Raw genomic sequence first — 24,827 nt, 5'->3', positions numbered from 1 at the left:
GTCGGCGATGTTAGGGAGGGCAGATTAGGGGTTAATACTATTTATTATAGGGTTTTTGAGGTGGGAGTGAGGCGGATTAGGGGTTAATACATTTATTATAGTAGCGGTGAGGTCCGGTCGGCAGATTAGGGGTTAATAATTGTAGGTAGGTGGCGGCGACGTTGGGGGCGGCAGATTAGGGGTTAATAAATATAATATAGGGGTCGGCGGTGTTAGGGGCAGCAGATGAGGGGTACATAGGGATAACGTAGGTTGCGGCGGTGTACAGAGCGGCAGATTAGGGGTTAAAAATAATATGCAGGGGTCAGCGATAGCGGGGGCGGCAGATTAGGGGTTAATAAGTGTAAGGTTAGGGGTGTTTAGACTCGGGGTACATGTTAGGGTGTTAGGTGCAGACTTAGGAAGTGTTTCCCCATAGGAAACAATGGGGCTGCGTTAGGAGCTGAACGCTGCTTTTTTGCAGGTGTTTGAGCTGAAAAAAAACCTAACACCTGCAAAAAAGCAGCGTTCAGCTCTTAACGCAGCCCCATTGTTTCCTATGGGGGAATCATGCACAAGCACGTTTTTGAAGCTGGCCGCGTCCGTAAGCACCGCTGGTATTGAGAGTTGCAATGGCGGTAAATATGCCTGTACGCTTCCTTTTTGGAGCCTAACGCAGACCTTCTGAGAACTCTCAATACCAGCGTTGTTTAAAAGGTGCGGGGGAAAAAAAGCATGCGTAGCTAACGCACCCCTTTGGCCGCAGAACTCTAAATCTAGGCGCAAGTTTTTTCTTAATAACAAAGCCCCTCCCCAAACTTTGCAATATAATTTTTGCGTGGACTGCAGATGTCTCATGACTTACCCAGGTACATATCTTTCCCTAATATGATTTAACAGATAGCAACTCCAAAACATTACATTTTATACTAACATAATGGGGCATATTTAACAATGTGCGAGCGGACATGATACGAAGTAGCGTATCATGTCCGCTGCCCATTGCTGCCCATCGCTAAATGCCGACAGCATATGCTGTCAGCTTTTATCATTTTGCCAGCAGTTCTTGTGAACTGCTGGTGCAATGCCGCCCCCTGCAGATTCGCAACCACTAGCAGGGGGTGTCAATCAACCCGATCGAATCCTTCAGAGCAGGCAGACAAGTTATGGAGCAGCGGTCTTTAGACCGATGCTTCATAACTTCTTGATAACTTCTGGGGCCTTAAGCTCCATAAGGAGATTGATAAATATGCCCCAATAACTTTAGTGAAAGCGATATTTCTGCTCCACTGTGTATTACCAGTGCACGCTAATGCGCTGGTATAACAAAATGTTAGCAATGCGAATGGGAGCTCGTGTTCGCTTTGCTAGGACGCTCGTAGTGCAGCGATGACAACAAAGTGTAAATAATATGTGTATGCTTATATTTATATATTTATGTGTTAATATGTGTATATATACACTGTATATATACACATATTAACACATATTTACTGGGAGCACACAGTTCCCATAGACCGCAATGTAAAGGCACTTTTCAGCTCACTCCCACCAACATTATCCCCAAAATACTGCCTAGTGCAGTTATTTTATTAAAAAATAAAGATGCTGCTATCTTTATTTTTTATAAATTGCACTAGAATTTTGGGGCCATTTGGGGCAGATTTATAAAATTAACCAGAGATCTGATCTCTGGTTAATTTTATAAGCGCTAATTTTAATGGCTGGTTATTAATTGTGTGCCCGCAAATGGACAAATTTGCCTGTTTGCGGGCTCACAATAATTTAGCGCTCCACTTGTAATCTAGCCCTTAATTAGACTCACTTCTCCAAGGCAAATGGTGGGTGCAGTTTGGCTACTGAAAAACAACTGCAGCTAATAACATGTCAATTTGTTTTGAAATTTGTTTACAATATGTTTAGTGTTCCTTTTATCACGTATCTTTTTAATTTAAAGGGACTGTCTACTCCAAAATTTGTATTGTTTAAAAAGATAGATAATCCCTTTATTACCCATTCCCTAGTTTTGCATAATCAACACAGTTATATTAATATAATTTTACCTCTGTGATTACCTTGTATCTAAGCCTTTGCAGACTGCCCCCTTATTTAAGTTCTTTTGACAAACGTGCACATTAGTGAGCACAATGTTATCTATATGTCACACATGAACTAGCACCGTATAGCTGTGAAAACTGTCAAATTGCACTGAGGGCTTAGAAATTAGCATATGAGCCTACCACGGTTTAGCTTTCAACTAAGAATACCAAGAGAACAAAGCAAATTTGATGATAAAAGTATATTGGAAAGTTGTTTAAAATTGCATGCCCTATCTGAAATATGAAAGTTTAATTTGAGACAACTTTATTTCTACTATTCCCCTATCATTTTTCTTTGATGTTTCATGTTTTCTTATTAAAACCATTTTATATCAGCCACCTTCTTATATCAGTTGCAGTTAAGTGTCTATATCCATCCAAAATACAACTGACTTGATGTTCCTGATGCAATAAATCATTGATAAGATGCCACTCAAAAACCAGAAATAAAACATTTGGAGAATAAACCTGTTTGCATGCTGCCAGATAACGTAAAAATATCTAACCACTTTTTACAAAATAAATATTCATCATATATTTTTGATGAAGAAGAACGTTTTATGTTCTTTTTGTGAGTGAATGGAAGATCAATAAACATATCAAGACTAGACAAGGTCATAGTTATAGGCAATGTTCCTTTAACTACAAAAGAAAAAAAGAAAGTGAATCTCCGACTCAAGTAAAAGATATATTTTAATTGATAAAAAGCCCCTATGTGTGGCTAACACTCGCAAGATTGAAATAAAAACAAGGCACAACAATACAAGTGGTACTGTCCATGACAGGTGGCACTGGTTTTAAACAAACATCCAATGGATCCTTTTCATACAGGTCCTTGACGTAGAAAAGCCTGGAAATTCACCCGTCTGTAGCTGAGGATACCCTGTAGTCCATGTACGTTGATGTGCTCCATTAGCAGCAGTTCATACAATAGAAGTTTGTTCAATGAGTAACACACACTCTCCCAGACATAACTCCAGCAGTGGCTAGTATGGCATGTACGGTGGCCGGGAAGGACAAACTACCTCAACACGTTTCGCTCCATGTTGGCGGAGTTTTCTCAAGAGGATGTATGGTGCACTAGCCAAAGTCCAGCTATATATAGCGCTGAATGTCAATGACAAGTGTTAGTGATAAATTATACAGCTGAATTTCAGTAACAAATGTTAATTATATATCTAAAATAGGTTAATGCGTCAGCTGTAAATGTCAAACAAGAAATTACAAAGACAAAACTATTAAAATGACAAGCTATTAAATCGATTAAACATAGAGATATAATCTTATATAAAAAACATTCTTGATTTGCAACCAATTTAAAACTGAAATATACCTTATAGTAACACTATTGAGTAATAAATACATTAAAAAGGCTAACATTAAAACATCTCCAGAGTCAAAGGTACATAACTATACCATTACATACAACTCGAATATAAAAATAAAAATACCTACTTTAAAAGTGACAAATTAATCAGTCACAAACATCAAATATATAAAAAATATAAAACATGAGTATCTAGACTAAAGTACATATATGTACAGTATATATTTTTATGAGCGTATACAGCTTGTACTAGATGATAAATGCTTGGATATCTAAATCTATATTTAAACCCTGAGGACATAAACTTTCCAACTCCTTTGTCCAAAAGGTTTCTCCCTGTCTAAGGCGTAAAAATCTATTAGAATCCCAATCGTTCGGGCCACCCATTCCATTATTTTGACCTCCATATCTGAAATATTGTTATGGTGTGTATTGGAGAAATGTTCTGGTACACTGTGGCCACTGAATGTTTCTTTGATGCTCCTTAAATGTTAATATATTCTGTACTTGATTTTCCTTTTCGTTCTTCCTATGTAGCTCAAATTACAGCTGCATCTATATAACTGCTATTACATGTACATCTATCCTTCATAGAGAATGTTTGTGACCTATTGTAGTTACTAAACTTGTGGTTGTCTTTTTTCACCAGGGGACAGAGACAACAATCCTTCTTTTTAAATGGAAACAGACCTATACCCCCCCCCCCCCACCATCTATTATATGTTTTTGCTGTATTTGATCTTAGCTTTGTGGGTGCCTAAGTAATTTTTTAAATCCCCGTTTTTTGTAAAGATACAATCTGGCCTTTTAATATTGGATCAAGCTCTAATATTTTCCAATTTTTTTTTTAGGATTTTTTTATTTTGATAATGTTGGGTGTTGAATGTCAAGATAAACTTAGCATTGGAAATTATATTTTTATTTTTGCTGTTCTTATCCCTTTCGGACTTTACTTTTAAGAGATCAGTTCTACTTATAAGGTTCACATTACTGATAGTTTCATTAAGTTCTCTTTCATTATAACTTTTAGATATGAATCTCTCTTTGAGTATAGCTACTTCTTTTTGATAGTCTTTTTCCTTGATGCAATTCCTTTTAATGTGTTGGAATTGACCCAAAGGAATATTCTTTTTCTACTTGGTCAGGTGTCCACTATCCCCTCTTAAAAAACTATTTCTATCTGATTCCATCCTATAGTTTTTAACAGCTACCTTATTAAGGTCATTGCCTACATATAATGTCAGGTCCAAAAAATTCCATACAATTAGTAGAGCAGTGCATGGTAAATGTTAAGTTGTAATTATTATTATTTATATATTCCAAAAAGCCCTTTGCTTTGCTGGGATCTCAACCCCAAATGATGATAATATCATCAATATAGCGGGGGGTATTTCTGAATGTAGTCGTAATATGGGTTATTATGCCAAATGAACCTTTATTCAAAGGAACCCATATAAAGATTGGCGTACGAAGGGGCGAAAGTTGTGCCCATCACCGTACCCCTTATTTGTTCTTAATATTTTCCTTTGAACAAGAAGTAGTTATGTTCTAGGATAGATTGCATTCCTTGTACTAGGAATGATATTTGGGGGGGTAGTTATCAAGCCGTCTACTTTTCTGACTTCGCCGGCCCAATGCGCCTGCCTAAGCTCGCCTACCTTCGCCGCGGACCTGAAAAAATATGCCTAAGTTATCAAATAAAGCTGTCAAAAAGCAGCGGGGCGATGAGCAGCGGACTGTGAGAGTTATCACTCATCCGATCTCGCTGCCCTTCGGCTTTTTCCCAGCTTTATTGCTAGCCTGTCACTAAGCACTCACACTAAACTGCACTGTTCTACCCCCTATACCGGCGCCCCCGGAGCCCCCCACAACTAAATAAAGTTACTAACCCCTAAACCGCCGCTCCTAGACCCCGCTGCAACTCTTATAAATGTATTAACCCCTAAACCGCCGCTCCTAGACCCTGCCGCAACTCTTATAAATGTATTAACCCCTAAACCGCCGCTCCCGGACACCGCTGCCACCTACAGTATACCTAGTAACCCCTATCCTGCCCCCCTACACTGTCGCCCTCTATTATAAAATTATTAACCCCTATCCTGCTGATCCCGCACCTCTCCGCAACTAAATAAATAGTTTAACCCCTAAACCGCCGCTCCCTGAACCCGCCGCAACCTATATTAAACCTATTAACCCCTATCCTGCCCCCCCTACACCGTCGCCACCTATAATAAATTTATTAACCCCTAATCTGCCCCCCCTACACCTTCGCCACCTATAATAAATTTATTAACCCCTATCCTGCCCCCCACTACGCCGCCGCCACTGTAATACAATTATTAACCCCTAAACCTAAGTCTAACCCTAACCCTAATGCCCCCCCTAACTTAAATATTAATTAAATAAATCTAAATAAATTAACTCTTATTAACTAAATGAATCCTATTTAAAACTAAATACTTACCTTTAAAATAAACCCTAATATAGCTACAATATAAATAATAATTATATTCTAGCTATCTTAGGATTTATATTTATTTTACAGGTAACTTTCAATTTATTTTAACCATGTACAATAACTATTAAATAGTTATTAACTATTTAATAGCTTACCTAGCTAAAATAAAGAGAAATGTACCTGTGAAATAAATCCTAACCTAAGTTACAATTACACCTAACACTACACTATACTTTAATAAATTATTCCTATTTAAAAATAAATACTTACCTGTAAAATAAACCCTAAGATAGCTACAATATAATTAATAATTATATTATAGCTATCTTAGGATTTATATTTATTTTACAGGTAACTTTGTATTTATTTTAGCTAGTTAGAATAGTTATTAAATAGTTATTAACTATTTAATAACTACCTAGCTAAAAGAAATACAAAATTACCTGTAAAATAAATCCTAACTTAAGTTACAATTAAACCTAATACTACACTATCATTAAATTAATTAAATAAACTACCTACAAATAACTACAATTAAATACAATTACATAAACTAACTAAAGTACAAAAAATAAAAAAAGCTAAGTTACAAAAAATAAAAAAATAAGTTACAAACATGTTAAAAATATTACAACAATTTTAAGCTACTTACACCTAATCTAAGCCCCCTAATAAAATAACAAACCCCCCCAAAATAAAAAAATGCCCTACCCTATTCTAAATTAAATAAATTTCAAAGCTCTTTTACCTTACCAGCCCTTAAAAGGGCCATTTGTGGGGGCATGCCCCAAAGAAAACAGCTCTTTTGCCTGTAAAAGAAAAATACAACCCCCCCCAACAGTAAAACCCACCACCCACATACCCCTAATCTAACCCAAACCCCCCTTACAAAAACCTAACACTAATCCCCTGAAGATCATCCTACCTTGAGTCGTCTTCACTCAGCCGAGCCACAGATGGAACTGAAGAGGACATCCGGAGCGGAAGAAGTTAATCCTCCAAGCGGCGCTGAAGAAATCTTCCATCCGATGAAGTCATCATCCAGGCGGCGCTGAAGAAAAGTCTTCGATCCGGCCGATGTCATCTTCAAAGAGGCGCTGAAGAGGTCTTCTATCCGGGCGAAGTCATCTTCCAAGCCGGGTCTTGAATCTTCCTTCCGCCGACGCGGAACCACCTTCTTCACCGACGGACTACGACGAATGACGGCTCCTTTAAGGGACGTCATCCAAGATGGCGTCCCCTCAATTCCGATTGGCTGATAGAATCCTATCAGCCAATCGGAATTTAGGTAGGAAAATCTGATTCAAGTTCAATCCGATTGGCTGATCCAATCAGCCAATCAGATTGAGCTCGCATTCTATTGGCTGATCGGAACAGCCAATAGAATGCGAGCTCAGTCTGATTGGCTGATTCCATCAGCCAATCAGATTTTTCCTACCTTAATTCCGATTGGCTGATAGAATCCTATTAGCCAATCGGAATTGAGGTGACGCCATCTTGGATGACGTCCCTTAAACTTCGCCCGGATAGAAGACCTCTTCAGCGCCTCTTTGAAGATGACATCGGCCGGATCGAAGACTTTTCTTCAGCGCCGCCTGGATGATGACTTCATCGGATGGAAGATTTCTTCAGCGCCGCTTGGAGGATTAACTTCTTCCGCTCCGGATGTCCTCTTCAGTTCCATCGGTGGCTCGGCTGAGTGAAGATGACTCAAGGTAGGATGATCTTCAGGGGATTAGTGTTAGGTTTTTGTAAGGGGGGTTTGGGTTAGATTAGGGGTATGTGGGTGGTGGGTTTTAATGTTGGGGGGGTTGTATTTTTCTTTTACAGGCAAAAGAGCTGAACTTTTTGGGGCATGCCCCCACAAATGGCCCTTTTAAGGGCTGGTAAGGTAAAAGAGCTTTGAAATTTATTTAATTTAGAATAGGGTAGGGATTTTTTTTATTTTGGGGGGGTTTGTTATTTTATTAGGGGGCTTAGATTAGGTGTAAGTAGCTTAAAATTGTTGTAATATTTTTAACATGTTTGTAACTTATTTTTTTATTTTTTGTAACTTAGCTTTTTTATTTTTTGTACTTTAGTTAGTTTATGTAATTGTATTTAATTGTAGTTATTTGTAGGTAGTTTATTTAGTTAATTTAATGATAGTGTAGTATTAGGTTTAATTGTAACTTAAGTTAGGATTTATTTTACAGGTAATTTTGTATTTCTTTTAGCTAGGTAGTTATTAAATAGTTAATAACTATTTAATAACTATTCTAACTAGCTAAAATAAATACAAAGTTACCTGTAAAATAAATATAAATCCTAAGATAGCTATAATATAATTATTAATTATATTGTAGCTATCTTAGGGTTTATTTTACAGGAAAGTATTTAGTTTTAAATAGGAATAATTTATTAAAGTATAGTGTAGTGTTAGGTGTAATTGTAACTTAGGTTAGGATTTATTTCACAGGTACATTTCTCTTTATTTTAGCTAGGTAAGCTATTAAATAGTTAATAACTATTTAATAGTTATTGTACATGGTTAAAATAAATTGAAAGTTACCTGTAAAATAAATATAAATCCTAAGATAGCTAGAATATAATTATTATTTATATTGTAGCTATATTAGGGTTTATTTTAAAGGTAAGTATTTAGTTTTAAATAGGATTCATTTAGTTAATAAGAGTTAATTTATTTAGATTTATTTAATTAATATTTAAGTTAGGGGGCGTTAGGGTTAGGGTTAGACTTAGGTTTTGGGGTTAATAATTTTATTACAGTGGCGGCGGCGTAGTGGGGGGCAGGATAGGGGTTAATAAATTTATTATAGGTGGCGACGGTGTAGGGGGGGCAGATTAGGGGTTAATAAATTTATTATAGGTGGCGATGGTGTAGGGGGGGCAGGATAGGGGTTAATACATTTAATATAGGTTGCAGCGGGTTCAGGGAGCGGCGGTTTAGGGGTTAATACATTTATTATAGTTGCGGTGGGCTCCGGGAGCGGCGGTTTAGGGGTTAATATGTATAGAGTAGCTTGCGGTGGGCTCCGGGAGCGGCGGTTTAGGGGGTAATAACTTTATTTAGTTGCGGCGGTGTAGGGGGGACAGATTAGTGGTGTTTAGACTCGGGGTACATGTTAGGGTGTTAGGTGTAGACAGCTCCCATAGGAATCAATGGGATGTCTGTCAGCAGCGAACTTGTACTTTTGCTATGGTCAGACTCCCATTGATTCCTATGGGATCCGCCGCCTCCAGGGGTGGCGGATTGAAAACCAGGTACGCTGGGCCGTAAAAGTGCCGAGCGTACCTGCTAGTTTTTTGATAACTAGCAAAAGTAGTGAGAATGTGCCGCACTTGTGTGCGGAACATCTGGAGTGACGTAAGAATCGATCTGTGTCGGACGGAGTCCGGCGGATCGATGCTTACGTCACAAAATTCTACTTTTGCCGGTCTCGAGCCTTTGATAACTAAGGCGTATCAGCCTCGCCACAAATACGCTGCGGAATTCCAGCGTATTTGAGGTTGACGGCTTGATAACTAGGCCCCTTGTTCTTCATTTAAATTTTATTTATTTAATGCTTCCTGTGCTGCTAGTAAGCCTTCTTTAAGTGGAATTTATTAATAGTATCAATAGTGTCTCTTAGGAAAGGTGGAGTATTGATCACAAGTGATTGTAAGAAGTAATCAATATATTTAGAAAGGTTATCACATAAGGACCCAATACCCGAAACAATAGGTCTTCCAGGTGGATTATTTGGGTCCTTATCGCTTTTTGGTAAATGGTAAAACACGCTGTTTTAGGAAAGGGTTCATAAATGAAATTAAATTCAGAAATATTCAAAATACCTTCATTTTTGGCTGCAGAAAGATTTATGTATGTCTTTTATATTCTAAAGTGGGTTTGAATGTAAAGGTTAAATAAGTGTCTTTGTCATTCAAGAGTTTGAAATCCTCAGATAGATAATCTTTCCTGTCCTGAATGACAAGAGCTCCACCTATATCAGCTGATCTAAAAATGATTTCAGTGTCTTTAATAAAAAATAAAATACTTTGGCACCCACAAAGCTAAGATCAAATACAGCAAAACACATAATAGATGGTGTGTGTGTGTGTGTGTGTGGGGGGGGGGGAATCCAGGTCTGTTTCCATGTAAAACAAAGGATTGTTGTCTCTGTCCCCTGGTGAAAAAAGACAACCCCAAGTTTAGTAACTGCAATGGGTCACACACATTCTCTATGAAGGATAGTTTACATGTAATAGCACCTTTGTAGTATATCAAATTAGATGTAGCTGTAATCTAATCTACATAGGAAGAACGAAAAGGAAAATCTAGTACAGAATATATGAACATTTAAGGAACATCAAAGAATCATTCAGTGACCACAGTGTATCAGAACATTTCTCTAATATACACCATAACAATATTTAAGATATGGAGGTCAAAATTGTGGAATGGGTGGCCCTGAATGTTTGAGATTCTAATAGACTTTTACGTCTTAGACAGAGAGAAACCTTTTGGATAAAGGAGTTGGAAAGTTTTCGTCCTCAGGGTTTAAATATAGATTTAGATATCCAAGCATTTATCACCTAGTACAAGCGGTATGTGCTCATAAAAAATTATATATATATATATATATATATATATATATATATATATATATATATATATATATATATATATATATATATATATATATATATATATATATATATATATATATATATATAGTCTAGATACTCATGTTTTATATGTTTTATTTATTTGATATTTGTGACTGATTAATTTGTCACTTTTAAAATAGGTATTTTTTATTTTTGTATTTGAGTTGTATGTAATGGTATAGTTATGTACCTTTGACTCTGGAGATGTATTAATGTTAGCCTTTTTTCATTTATTTATTACTCAATAGTGTTACTATAAAGGTATATTTCAGTTTTTAAATTGGTTGCAAATTAAGAATGTTTTTTTAAATAAGATTATATCTCTATGTTTAATTTATACAATAGCTTGTCGTTTTAATAGTTTTATCTTTGTAATTTCTTGTTTGATATTTACAGCTGACGCATTAACCTATTTTCAACAGGGCCGGACTGGGAAATCAGAACGGACCTGGAAATTTGCATAGACCAGCCCAGCCCTGCCCCCCCTCCAGCCCAGCCAACTATGCCCCCTGGTTTTATCCCACATATAAAACCTGCATAAATCAAATCCAGACAACGTAGTGCCAGCAGCCAATCTCCCCACCAATCCCTAACAGCGGTGCTACACTGCTACTAACCTACTTGAGATCTGCAGACCAATCCGGCCCTGTTTGTATGAATAGTACAATTTGGTTATCTGTTGTTAATTAAGTATTACGTGCATTTTATTAGACCAAAATATTAAAAATAATTTTAAAAAACTGTCACAGTTAGTTTGTGCATTTAGAGTAATTAGGCTTAATATAAAACCACTGAGATAAAAAAAATAAAAAAATATTTACCTGTTTTGGATAGATTCCTCCTGACTTTCATCCAGTTAAACGTTTTAATGGGAATACGTTCATTTACAGAAGGTTTTCTCTCTATATTTGGACTAGTCAGTCCGTACATAACTTCCTCTTTACCTGAAAGCAGCTCTCCAGTTGTTAGATAGTTGGGAGTAGGACAAGTATGCGCGTTGCCACGGTGAGCAGATGTCATGTTCTGTCTCAGGATATTTTGTGAGAGCCTCATTGTCTGGAACAGTTGCTTTAAGTGAAGATTAGTAGAAGCCATATAGATTGAAAAGATATCAGATTTATTTAAATAACAAAATACTTTGATTAAGCAAATACTTTCAGGGTATTTTTAATATATACTATTCAGGTATGTTATGTCCACATATGCCAGGAGTGGAAAGGAACAAACAAGTAAGAACAGATGCAGATTCAAAAGGAATGTCTTTCTCCTGGTAATAACTGAAGTGCAGGATTTGCACAAAGCAGGAAACAACCTTGTAAACAGGTTTCAAGGTAAAGTCTTTCTCCTGGTAATAACTGAAGTGTAGGAATTGCACAAGGCAGGAATCAAACTTGTAAACAGGTAGCAGGTTTAAAGGTAAAGTCTTTGTCCTGGTAATAACTGAAGTATAGGATTTGCACAAAGCAGGAAACAAACTTGTAAACAGGTGCAAAGGTGAAGTCTTCCTCCAAATATGTACTGCAGTACAGGAAACAGGTTCTGGCTTGTGACAAAACAGAAACAATGTCAAGACAATATGCAGCCTAACAGCCAGCCTTAAATAGGGAGGTTTTGTACAGGATTTGTTCCGAGTAAATCCAAAATTGAGAGCACCTGTGTTTTGCACAGGTGTAATTACAAGTAAGACAAGTACTCAATTCACAGATCTTTTAAGTTGCATGTTATTGCACTTGAAACTCCTAAACTCCTAAACTGCTAGAACTGGCTGTGGCTCAACATACAAGCAAACAGAGTAGTAAACATAGAGCCACAGGTTCAAATCCCCACACAGCCCTTTCTAGCAGAATGGCTCCCAGACCTTTTCTTTTTCTTTTTAGTCTGGAGGCTTGGTTCATGACAGATGCCCCCTCCAAAGAGTGTACTCCGGGTGCTCAAAGCCTGTTCAAACATCTGAAGATGGGTTTTATAAACCAGTGTTCCATTTGAAGCCCTAATACATTCAGATGAAATTGATTCTTTCCTTGGAACAGCTGCCTGAGTTTGGGGACCCATAGAAGATTCCACTGTAGGCATAACAAGAGTTGAAATACAAAGATCGGTTTGATTTGGAGGTTCCTGATTATGCTCAGCAGCTTGCAATGGACTGGCTGATGGGTAGAGTACCTCCGGGTAGGATATGACCTCTCCTTCAGAGTCAAGGAATTCATTTCCTATGACTAAGCGCCACTAGGGGGCGCGAAACGCGTCAGGATTGCTGTCCTTGCTTACCTGCATTGAGATGCAGTTTCTACTCTTACTTCAATAAAGATTTACTAAGGATTTTACTTGCCCCCGAGTGCTCAGATCATTGCTTCTCAAGGAATTAATTATCTGTGCCATATATATCCAAATCAACCACCTCATCCAATTCTTTCTCAGTCAATGAGAAGCTGGGTGAAGGAGGTTCAGGGAGGTGTGGATCTTTTAATTTGGCAGAGTCTGATTCAGCTGGAAGGTTTGTCACTTTTATGTCTGATAAATGATTTTCGTTAGAAAGATCTCCAGCCAGGGCAGAGACGAGGTAATGTGCAGGATTTCCAGGAAGTATTTTTGCAGAGTTCCCTCATGTGGTAGATGTAGAAACAGAGGCAGTAGCATGAGTAGTGGATGTAGTTGAAGTTGTACTCCCAATGACCATCTGTTTCATATCAGGTACCATTTCTTGTAGCGTGTTAGAAATGGTTGCTTGTAGAATAGATGTATTTTCAATAGCTGGGTCCTCTCCAGGGGTATCTTTTAGTTTGCTAGTGGAAGTATAATTTGTTCCCTTAGCATCAGAGTCCATTTTAAACTTGGCTGTATCTCGACTTGATCCTCTAGGTCTTACTGGACACCCTGTGATGCAGTGACCAGTTCCCCCACAATAGAAACAGAGGTTAAGTTGTCTTCACCGAGTCTTTTCCTCTTCTGTTAAGGGTTCTTTGCAACCTTTTCTTGATCAGAAGGTAACTTCAGACAAGTTTTCTGTTGGGAGACAATGTTTCCAACAGCTCCATAAGGTTAACCAGTATGTCCTTAATAAACTGTAATACTGATTCCAATACAGCAATAATCCCAGAGGGCTCTCTTTTAAGGTCTTGACATTCTGTCATGTTCTGTCTCAGGATATTTTGTGAGAGCCTCATTGTCTGGAACAGTTGCTTTAAATGAAGATTAGTAGAAGCCATATAGATTGAAAAGATAGATTTATTTAAATAACAAAATACTTTGATTAAGCAAATACTTGCAGGGTATTTTTAATATATACTATTCAGGTATGTTATGTCCACATACGCCAGGAGTGGAAAGGAACAAACAAGTAAGCAAAGATGCAGATTTAAAAGGAAAGTCTTTCTCCTGGTAATAACTAAAGTGCAGGATTTGCACAAAGCAGGAAAAAACCTTGTAAACAGGTAACAGGTTTCAAGGTAAAGTCTTTCCCCTGGTAATAACTGAAGTGCAGGAATTGCACAAGGCAGGAATCAAACTTGTAAACAGGTAGCAGGTTTAAAGGTAAAGTCTTTGTCCTGGTAATAACTGAAGTGCAGGATTTGCACAGAGCAGGAAACAAACTTGTAAACAGGTGCAAAGGTGAAGTCTTCCTCCAAATATGTACTGCAGTACAGGAAACAAGTTCTTGCTTGTGACAAAACAGAAACAATGTCAAGACAATATGCAGCCTAACAGCCAGCCTTAAATAGGGAGGTTTTGTACAGGATTGGTTCTGAGTAAATCCAAAATTGAGAGCACCTGTGTTTTGCACAGGTGTAATTACAAGTAAGACAAGTACTCATTTCACAGATCTTTTAAGTGGCAAGCTATTGCACTTGAAACTCCTTAACTGCTAGAACTGGCTGTGGCTCAACATACAAACAAACAGAGTACTAAACACAGAGCCACAGGTTCAAATCCCCACACAGCCCTTTCTAGCACAATACCTCCCAGACCTTTTCTTTTTCTTTTTAGTCTGGAGGCTTGGCTAATGACAGCAGAAAAGCCCAAGGAAGCTAAATCTGGAGTCTGGTAAAGTCTGTTATTGTAGCAATGACCAAAGCTGTGAGAGTCCCGACCTCCTCAGCTGCTCACAGCCATCACATGTAGTAAATGCGGCAAATGCCTGAATGAGTGGCTGTGGCTGAGCCTGTCATTCTGTGTGCAGTGCTGCTTACTGGCGGCTCTGCTGCTGCGCTCCCTCACACAACTGTGCTTTGGTGGCAAATTGCTGCTCTCCACATACTGGACTGCAGCTGCCTCTGCCGGCCCACCGGGATTTTTCCCAGAATCCCGGGAGCCAAATCCGGCCCTGATTTTCAGTCTATCATTAACATTTATTATTAAAATTCAGCTGTATAATTTATCACTATCACTTGTCATTGACATTCAGTGCTATATATAGTTGGTCTCTGGCTGGTGCACCATACATCCTCTTGAGAAAACTCCGCCGAGACGGAGCGAAAAGCATTGAGGTAGATTGTCCTTTTCCGGCCAACGTACATGCCGTACTAGCCACTGCTAATCAAAAGAATGCACAAGCACCAAGGTAATCCCCACCTGTGGGTATGCAACAAACCGTTTGCAGGTGTGCCAGTTATTAGACCTGCACCATGGTCCAAAGCATACAGTTCAAAGGAGTAATATAGCCCCACCACCAACTGTATTTAAAACATTATTGCTTTATTGTGCCAATTAAAACTGACAACTTTTCGGACCCATGTCCTTATTCATGTCTAACATAAAACATTAAAATCAAACCTTAAATAGGCTGAAGCTCCGCCTACCACACCTGTTTTCACCTGTGTTAACCTTTAGTTATCCTTTCCTGAACTCAATGCCATCTAGTGGCCAATTTCTGAATTTTTCAAAATACATTCAAGGTGACCTTCTTTGTTGAAGGTCACCTTGAATGTATTTTGAAAAATCCAGAAATTGGCCACTAGATGGCATTGAGTTCAGGAAAGGATAACTAAAGGTTAACACAGGTGAAAACAGGTGTGGTAGGCGGAGCTTCAGCCTATTTAAGGTTTGATTTTAATGTTTTATGTTAGACATGAATAAGGACATGGGTCCGAAACGTTGTCTGTTTTAATTTACACAATAAAGCAATAATGTTTTAAATACAGTTGGTGGTGCGGCTATATTACTCCTTTGAACTGTACTAGCCACTGCTGGCATTCTGTCCGGGAGAATGTGTGTTACTTTTTCTTTTTTCTTTTGTAGTTTTCACTCCAAGGATTCCGGATTCCTTTACCTAAGAAGCTGCCCTGCCGAACCTTTGTACTCAGAGTCCATTATCCTCAGGTTCAGTTTGGTGACTTTTTTGGACTTTTGGTGCATTTATTTTATACACTTACTGTGTTGATATCATTGATTTGTGTGGGTGTGCCTCACTTTTGTGAATTGTCACTGGGGTTGCACTCATAGTTCTAATTGCACCACGCTTCTAGATACACTGTGGCATTTGAGTATTGTGTCTATTAGCGTTTCAATACCTGTTCCCTTATAGAGGAATATTTTTTAGTATCCATTGGTGTTTTTTGCACAACTTAGTACACTTTGTGGTATCCTTTTCTTTGAATGTTCCTTTAAACTGGTTAAAACTATGGGGGCGATTTAATAAGCAGCAAATGCTGCTTTCTCCGCCCGATGTTTCCGGCTCGCCTGAAACATAAGTTAAGAAGCAGCGGTCAGAAGACCGCTGCTCCTTAACTTGTCCACCACCTTTTAGGTGGCAGACTGCAATCATCCCGATCAGATGATTGACACCCCCTGCTAGCAGCTGATTGGCTGCGAATGTGGAGGAGGCAGTATTGCACAAGCATTTCACAAGAAACAGTAAATCCTGTCCGCCCACCATTTGATATATCGGCCCCCAAATCAAATATCAGTGTGTTCTGCATTAACTTTGTACTCTGTTAATTATAGGGTGGAAAGAGCACAGTCTTGTGGACAGCACCGGAGGTTATCCAGTACCATCGCTACAGCACTGCCAGTGATGTGTGGAGTTTTGGAATTGTCATGTGGGAAGTCATGTCATATGGAGAAAGACCATACTGGGACATGTCCAATCAGGATGTATGTAACTATATTATTTGTATTTTTGCTTTGTTGTATAATCAACATACATTTATTTTTTTATTCAGTATCCTGAAAATATGACTTATTGGTGCAAAGAACAAACGTATGGGATATGCCAAGTCTTAAGGACTGATGATCAAAAACTTACTGACACTGACATATACATAGGTATAGATATATATTTGACCAAAAACACATTATATATATATATATATATATATATATATATATATATATATATATATATATAAATATATAAATATGAATGTGAAGAATAATGGAATATTAAATATTAAGATTTCATGTCAGGTTAGCGCACTTGAAAAAATGCAATAGGGTTTTTGTGACTTGCTGGGTGTTAGGTTTTTTCCACTTTTCAAGCTCCATTGAAGTCTATGGGGGAATATGTTAAAATTGGTTGTGATATTCTAACTTTGGCTTTCTACACGAGTCGGGTCAGCGCATGAGCAAAAACTTTTTACTCTCAGCTTGTAATATGTGCGGTACTCGGTGGATGCAAAAAGCTTACTTTTAGTGGAGTTAGTGTGAGAGTGTAATCATTAAAGGGACACTGAACCCAAATTTTTTCTTTCATGGTTCAGATAGAGCATGCAATTTTAATTAACTTTCTATTTTACTTCTATTATCAATTTTTCTTCGTTCTTTTGCTATCTTTATTTGAAAAAGAAGGCATCTAAGCTAAGGAGCCAGCAAATTGTTGGTTCAAAACCATGGACAGCAATTTTTTATTGGTGCCGTCCAATCAGCAAGGACAACCCAGGTTGTTCACCAAAAATGGGCCGGCATCTAAACTTACATTCTTGCTTTTCAAATAAACATACCAAGAGAATGAAGAAAATGTGATAATAGGAGTAAATTAGAAAGTTGCTTAAAATTGCATGCTCTATCTGAATCACAAAAGAAAAAATTTGGGTTCAGTGTCCCTTTAAATATTGCTCCACTCAAAATGTAGCCCTAAATTGTTAGCCCAGCTTAAACAAAGGAATACCAAATACATTGTAAATCTGTGTTTTACAATCCCAGGTCATCAAGGCTATAGAAGATGGCTTTCGGCTTCCAGCACCAATTAACAGTCCGCCAACTCTTCACCAGTTAATGTTAGACTGCTGGCAGAAAGATCGCAACGACAGACCAAAGTTCACTCACATCCACAACATTCTAACCAAACAGGTCCAGAGCCCAGACAAAACTAAATCTGCCACTTCTACAGTATCCAGGTGGGTATTTACAGCAAAAAAAAATTGTCATTGTAAATAATTAAAATCTGAGATAAATATGGTAACATGCTAACATCTCACATTCTGAGAGGGATATGACATGATTAGGAGAACTATCCATTACTAGAAGAAAACTTAGACAACTCAACTAAGTAGCTGAATTTTAAAATATTCTGTATATCAGCATCCTAGCTCATCCTATCAATAGTGCCCATTGCCAGTCCATTAGAATAGCTGGGCAAAAATATTGTACACTAGCTCAAATTATTTGTTTTCTTTATTTTTCTAAGCCATTCAAATCCATTAGAAGAGCTGCTGGATTAGTTATATCACTCAAAATTAGTACATGATATAACAGGAAAATCTACATAAACACACACACAACACACACACAAGCTATAAGAAACAGGTGTATTGCAGGCTTCTCATGGGGATTCACAAAGGTTATTCAATTACCTTTATAGAAGCAAAAGATTCATGGGCAAAGCTAACTGATTCAGTGTTGAGAACAACAGCCTAGTGTGTTTGAGTACAGTTTATTCACTTTATCAATCGTATAAGTTTATAATTTGTACACAATTAATTCCATAGCATTTAGCCTATTTTATTATTTACATTTTATTATTTACATTTGTAAACATCCAAACATGTCAGTGCTATCATAAATTAAAAATACATTAAAGGAGCAGTAATGTCAAAATTAAACTTTCAACATTCAGATAAAGCATGCAGGTTTAAACAAGTTTCTAATTTATTTTCTAATGTGCTTCTTTCATATTAACATGTGCTAATATGTCTTAAAGGTTAAAAGAACATAAAACACATTTTCTTTCTAATTATTCACACAATTTTTCTTCATTCTCTTGGTATTTTTATTTGAAAAAACAGGAATGTAAGCTTACGAGCCAGCCCATTTTTGGTTCAGCATCATGGGTAGCGCTTGCTGATTGGTGGCTACATTTATAAAGATACCAAGAGAACAAAGAAAAAATGATAATAGGAATAAATTAGAAAGTTGCTTAAAATTGCATGCTCTATCTGAATCATGAAAGAAAAAATTTAGGTTCAGTATCCCTATAAGGTTTTAATTATATCTTACACCAGTAGAACTCCAATGGCCAATAATATTTTCCTGCTATAGCACTATCAGGTTCAGTTGGAACTGAAGGATTTTCAGAACAAGCAAAGACTGAAGTGATTATCCCTTGAGCAGTGCTGATAGAGTGCTGATATGGCACTGGTAGATACTCTCTAACTTGAAGTCATTTTATTGATCCATCAGCAGGGAAAATGACTACAATTTCAGTTTTTAGAGATGATGTTAGTTTTGTGAAATAATTATTGCAGAGCAGCCTTTGAGAATAAACATTAGAGGTCAGTTATTTTGTAGGCACGCTGGATTGTCCAACTACATTTCCTATGCATATAAATTAGAAAGAACAATCATCACATGCTGCAGAATCCATTAACTTCAACTGTACCCGCCAAATGATTGCATTTTATTACCATATAATTTACTCTGATAAAATTCCTGACCTCTCTAATATATCACATGGCACAGAAAACTACTGACCTATCTAGCTGAAAAATAATGAGATATGACGCTTAATATAGAAAGGTAAATGAATCAAAACCTAGTGTCCTTGTCCTTTAATATAGGGCTCAGTTTTGGTCCAAAAACTATATAATTTGTAACTGGACTAAAATAAAACAAATTCAATTTTGATTGCAAATATAAGTAAAAAAGGGAGGAATATATTTTATTAAAATATTTTTGTTTTCTTCACCTCATACTGACAGCACCCAAGTCACAGAGTAAAGGAAGCTTTTTTTTTTTTAATATACATTAAAATATGTAATAAAGGTATATTGGTTATAAGATAATCCATCATCATGTTTTTGCCTGCAATTCAATTATTATTATCTGAGATAGGTGTAAAGCCAATTGTAATAGGAATGCCAGAGTAGACTATAATAGAAATGTCAGTCTACTTAATTGTAAGAGCAGAATTCTTAAATGAGAAAGATAGAAGATGTTTAAAATAGACAGTAAACACATTGGGATTGTAATATAAAATATTTATGTGCAGTAAAACAAACTGCAATATATATGTGTGCAATACTTTTTAAACTATATTAATTATTAATTTAGCCTAATTTTCATGTAATTTAGCTTTGAAAAGTGTGGATTTTCTAGTTCTTAGAGCTGGAAATGAAACTGCTTATTTATAAAGGCTAACTTTGCTGCATATTTTTTCCCCTAATTGGCTTTAACACTTAAAAATGACTATATTATAACTTTTTTTGCCCATAGTTAGACTTTTTGTCTGCAGTCTAAAGCCTCTATTGGCTTTTATAGATAAAGCAAGTGAAGGGTGGAGTTTGGTTATTGAAAAACAATTGCAGCAAATAAGATGTTAATTTGTTTTCTAAATGTTTACAATTGGTTTATATGTCATTCTATAGCGACACAACAGAAATAAGAGGCTTATTAAGTCACTGGTGATGGAATCATTTAATTGTAAAGGTTTTGACGATATAGATTTTGTTTACATAATAATACTAATACCACATAATAAAAACTGCAACAAACACAGTTCACTAAATTACCAGTTTAACTTCTTAAGGACGGAGGTAATTGTCAAAGTTCTAAACGTAAACAAAACGTAGAATTTGAGCTATATGTTTGCTCAACTATCATTTACCTCTTTCACGTTATGTTCACTCACACTTATTATATATCATTTTTAGAGGGAAAATTAGGCTTTCTTTATATATGAACTATAATTTAATATCGAGAAAAATATAAGTTAGTGGGAGAAATTGTATTTTTTCTAAACGCGCACACACATATTTATTGTAAATATCATATTCCCGATAGGTTGTACTGAAACAAAACACCCATATTTGTATTCTGCAATGCCCCCCGTGTACAACATAAACATGTTTTTTTGGATTTCGGGTTGTTACAGGCTCAAATATAGGGCCTGTCCATTAACATGGAAATTGGACACATTGATTTTCTGAGCCTATGTTGCCTTTGAGACAGTATAGCAGCCTAGGAAAGAACATTTCCCCCATGATGGCATTACATTTTCAAACATAGATAATCCAAGGTATTCTATATGGGGTATTTTAATTTGTTTTGTGTAGCCACTTTATCATTCATGACCTGATTGGCTGGACTTAAAGGGACACTGAACCCACATTTTTTTTATTTTGTGATTCAGATAGAGCATGCAATTTTAAGCAACTTTCTATTTTACTCCTATTATCAAATTTTCTTCATTTTCTTGGTATGTTTATTTGAAAAGCAAGAATTAAAGTTTAGATGCCGGCCCATTTTTGATTTTAGAAGTAAATTAGAACGTTGCTTAAAATTGCATGCTCTATCTGAATCATGAAAGAAAAAAAAATTGGGTTCAGTATCCCTTTAAAGTAAACAGGGACAGGCCAAGGTCAGGTGATCCAGAAGTCAGATTAGTCGGTATAACAAGCCAATAAGTCGGTAACCAGGACAAGAAAGATTAAGCGTACAGAATAACCAATAAATCAAGAACACATACAGAATCATTTGAATAAATAATTTAACTCTGTATGGAAGACTCGGAAACAGTCTCTAATACAAAAGCCAGGTAAAGATTGGCAGGAGGGGAAAGAGTAGCTAGAGTCCCTCCTAACTCTTTTTTTCTAACAGACTTTTTCTGGGGTGACTTTTTGCAGGCTGTGGGGCGGGGATCCCACAAGGAAAGTGGCGTAAAGTCTCTGGAAATTCTCTGACTCAAATGTGGAAGGCATAGGGGGCTGGTTAAACAAAATATCTGATAAAAAGCATTAGTGTAAATTCCAAGAAAGTGTATGGCTTCCCTGTGCACATATGAATTATAGGCTGCTATCTGTGATAAGTATATGGCTATTTTTTTTTGTGCCAGGTTTTGATCTTGTGGTGAACCAGATATCGTTGTATGAACTTATAATGTTAAATCTACTTCCCCTATATATTTGCTGTACACAACAATGCACTGTGGATTTTGGATTGGTATTTCCTTCCCCATGACAGACACTGGCACTGTACTTTCATCATGCATTGTGGAGAGCATGTGCATGTCCTTTTTGTCAGTGTACGTAAGGGCCAGCACTTTATCATGGCATAAAGCTGATGTGCCTCTACGGTTTTTGCCGCATGTCAGCTTCAAGGGGAAACCTTTTTGATTTCTGTGCACTGTGCCACAGGCTAGGGCTTCAAAATAAATGCATTTTTAAACAAATCCATACTGCTTTAGTAGTTGTTGACCCATAGATGGTAGCCTTTGTTTAGCAATGGTAGGAGGAGATCCCACACAGTCTTGCCATTTGTGCCCACAGAATCTGGGCTACCAAGTGGCTCTCTTTCCTTTCATAAATGTGAAATGCCCAGGTATAACCTATATTACATTCACACAATTTATAAAATGGTACCCAGTAGCATGAACGATTAGATAGTATATATTGTTTAAAAAATGATCTTCCCTTAAATTTCATCAGGGATTCATACACAGATGTTCTGGTAAGCGGTGTAATTTTCTGCAAACTTTTCAGACACTTGTTTTATCAGGGGCCGTATCTTGTATAACCTGTCACACAGGGGTCATTTCTAAGGAGGCACTGGGCATTATCATTAAAATGCAGAAAACTCAGCAGTTGTTAATATCTATCCCTGTTCATAATCCCTGGATAAAGATGGGTAGCCAGTATTGGGTGCTGGTGCCAGTAGGAACTTATGCTGGATTTTTTTACTATACCCATTACCAAGTTCAGTGCCCAAAACATTTTTATTTCTATTAGGTCAGTGGGGGGCAGATGTTTTTCTTAATGTGGTATGAAGTTAAAATAGCCAAGACAATAGCCAAGGTCAGTAGGGGGGGCAGATGTTTTTCTTAATGTGGTGTGAACTTAGAAAAGCCGAGAGATACTGAGATATACATTCCAGCCATATTCTTCATGTTGTCAGTCAGAAACAGGTTTAAATAATGTTTTGGCTCACAAACTGATATGTTGGTTGTGATGCCAGGAGTTGACGTAAATGGGGGTATTTCAAGGGCAGTTAAGTTTGGGGGTACCCAATAGGGGCTCTATATCAGATGCTTTTAGAGTGTCACTAACAGATACAGCAAAGGTTTAACTCTCTGAATCACACGTAAGAATGGTGTAACATAGTGCAAAATAACTTTTTTTTTACTCCTACCTAGCACCAACTCCCTCACGCCACCCATAAATTCCTACTTCCACACCTTAATTCCCCCTTCCACCCAATAAAACAAACCCTATACACCACAGATAAAATAAAACAGTACTGATCACAGTATGAAAAGCTGCAATGAGATCTAAACAGCACTGAAAAATAGTTATTTGTTTGATTGTTTGTTTAGTACACTAACAGTAAAAAATAAAAAAATAACAGATTAGGTTGATCAGACAAAATGTTTTGACCAGACTGATCATAGAGAAAGTGCTGTAATCAGAAACTGACAGAAAGTGTTAAAAATTATTAAAAATTACAAAAATGGTTACATTTTAATTTTTAAAATTATATGCCGTCATTATGGAGTTAAAAATGAAATGTGTGGTTTATGATAACTGTCAATGTTTGTCAGATATGGGCTTCCTTACTCTCTGGGAAACGATTCTCCAGCACTGTTATGTATTGTGCTTGAGCACACTTAACTCACCACTTGTAAAATGAGCAATAATCGAACGCTCTGCATTATCCTTTTAAAATATAGGGGTTGATAATAAAATTTTGGTCATGTTAAGATTCTCTGGTAAACCTTTTTTACTATCCACTTGTAATAACATATTGTGAGCTATTCTTTGTGCTCCACTTGTAATCTAGCCCACTTAAAATGCAGTCAACTCCAATGCACGCAAAGGCTGGCACACACAGACCCTATGTCAAAACGTGTTCATATTACAGCATTCTTTTGTTGCAGCATTGTACACTCCTGTATTTGTGCCACAGAATGGCTACATCATATCCATCACAGACTCATTTTACTAACCTGCCCACTGTGATTAAACCTAGGGGCCTATTTACCAATGTGCGAGCGAAGAAGCGTATCATGTCCGCTGCACATCGATAAATGCCAACAGCATACGCTATCGGCATTTATCATTGCACCAGCAGTCGTTGTGAACCTCTGGTGCACTCCGCCCCCTGCAGATTGGCCGCTAGCTGGGGGTGTCAATCAACCCGATCATATTCGATCGGGTTGATTTTTGTCCGCTGCCTCAGAGCAGGCGGACAAGTTATGGAGCAGCGGTCTTTAGACCGCTGCCTCATAACTTCTTTTGAACTTCTGTTTCCGGCGAGTCTAAAGGCTCGCCGGAAACAAGGGGCATCAAGCCCCCTAGGATCAACATTCCTAGAAAGGTTTTTGTTCTCCCAATTATTATTAATTACTCTAGTATAAATTAGAGCAGACAGATTAACCTTTGCTAATGCAAACAGTAGCTGACAACGGGCCTGATTCTCAAAAACTCACCAACACAGAGAGAAATCATCAGCTTATTTTACTGAGCATAGTACTGTAAAGTAAATGATTCTCCGTCACATAAAGAATATTAGTGAACTCCCTTTAATGAGACACATATTTCTCAAAGGAAAAATTGCTTTTAAAATAATCCTTGAGAGCCCATGTAATCCTGAGGATACATCTTATAGAATCTCACCAGACAGAAGAGCTTTAGAGAATCAGACCCTAAGCCTGGTGAACACAGAGTTAGAATAGCAGACATGAAACCTAAACATTTTCTTTTGTGACTCAGACAAAGTATACAATTTAAAGTTTCCACTTCTATTATTAAATTTGCTTTGTTCCCATGGTATTCTTTGTTAAAGAGATATCTAGGTAGGTGTCTGAAGCACTATTTGGCAGGAAATAGCGTTGTCATCTAGTGCTCTTGCAAATGGATAATATTCTTGCAAAACTGCTGCCATACAGTAC

The 24,827-nt window shown here is 37.2% G+C and overlaps 1 protein-coding gene across 6 annotated transcripts in view; it reads left to right on the top strand.

Annotated features, from left to right (window-relative positions):
• Window positions 1-24,827, top strand: part of EPHA10 (EPH receptor A10) — a 1,001,793-nt gene that overhangs the window by 939,726 nt on the left and 37,240 nt on the right. For 5 of the 6 annotated variants that reach the window (XM_053707154.1, XM_053707156.1, XM_053707152.1 and 2 more), the window contains exons 13-14: window positions 16,454-16,603; window positions 17,651-17,844. In XM_053707154.1, coding sequence (XP_053563129.1) covers window positions 16,454-16,603; window positions 17,651-17,844 — 344 coding nt within the window. Of the gene's footprint in view, window positions 1-8,231; window positions 8,236-9,392; window positions 9,445-12,037; window positions 12,050-16,453; window positions 16,604-17,650; window positions 17,845-24,827 lie in introns of all 6 variants that reach the window. The other variant, XM_053707155.1, reaches the window with a different exon arrangement.

Source organism: Bombina bombina, chromosome 3 (genome assembly GCF_027579735.1).
Source record: "Bombina bombina isolate aBomBom1 chromosome 3, aBomBom1.pri, whole genome shotgun sequence".
NCBI classification, from domain to species: domain Eukaryota; kingdom Metazoa; phylum Chordata; class Amphibia; order Anura; family Bombinatoridae; genus Bombina; species Bombina bombina.
The sequence above is the reverse complement of the archived record's forward strand: the minus strand, read 5'-3'. Positions and strand labels throughout refer to the sequence as shown.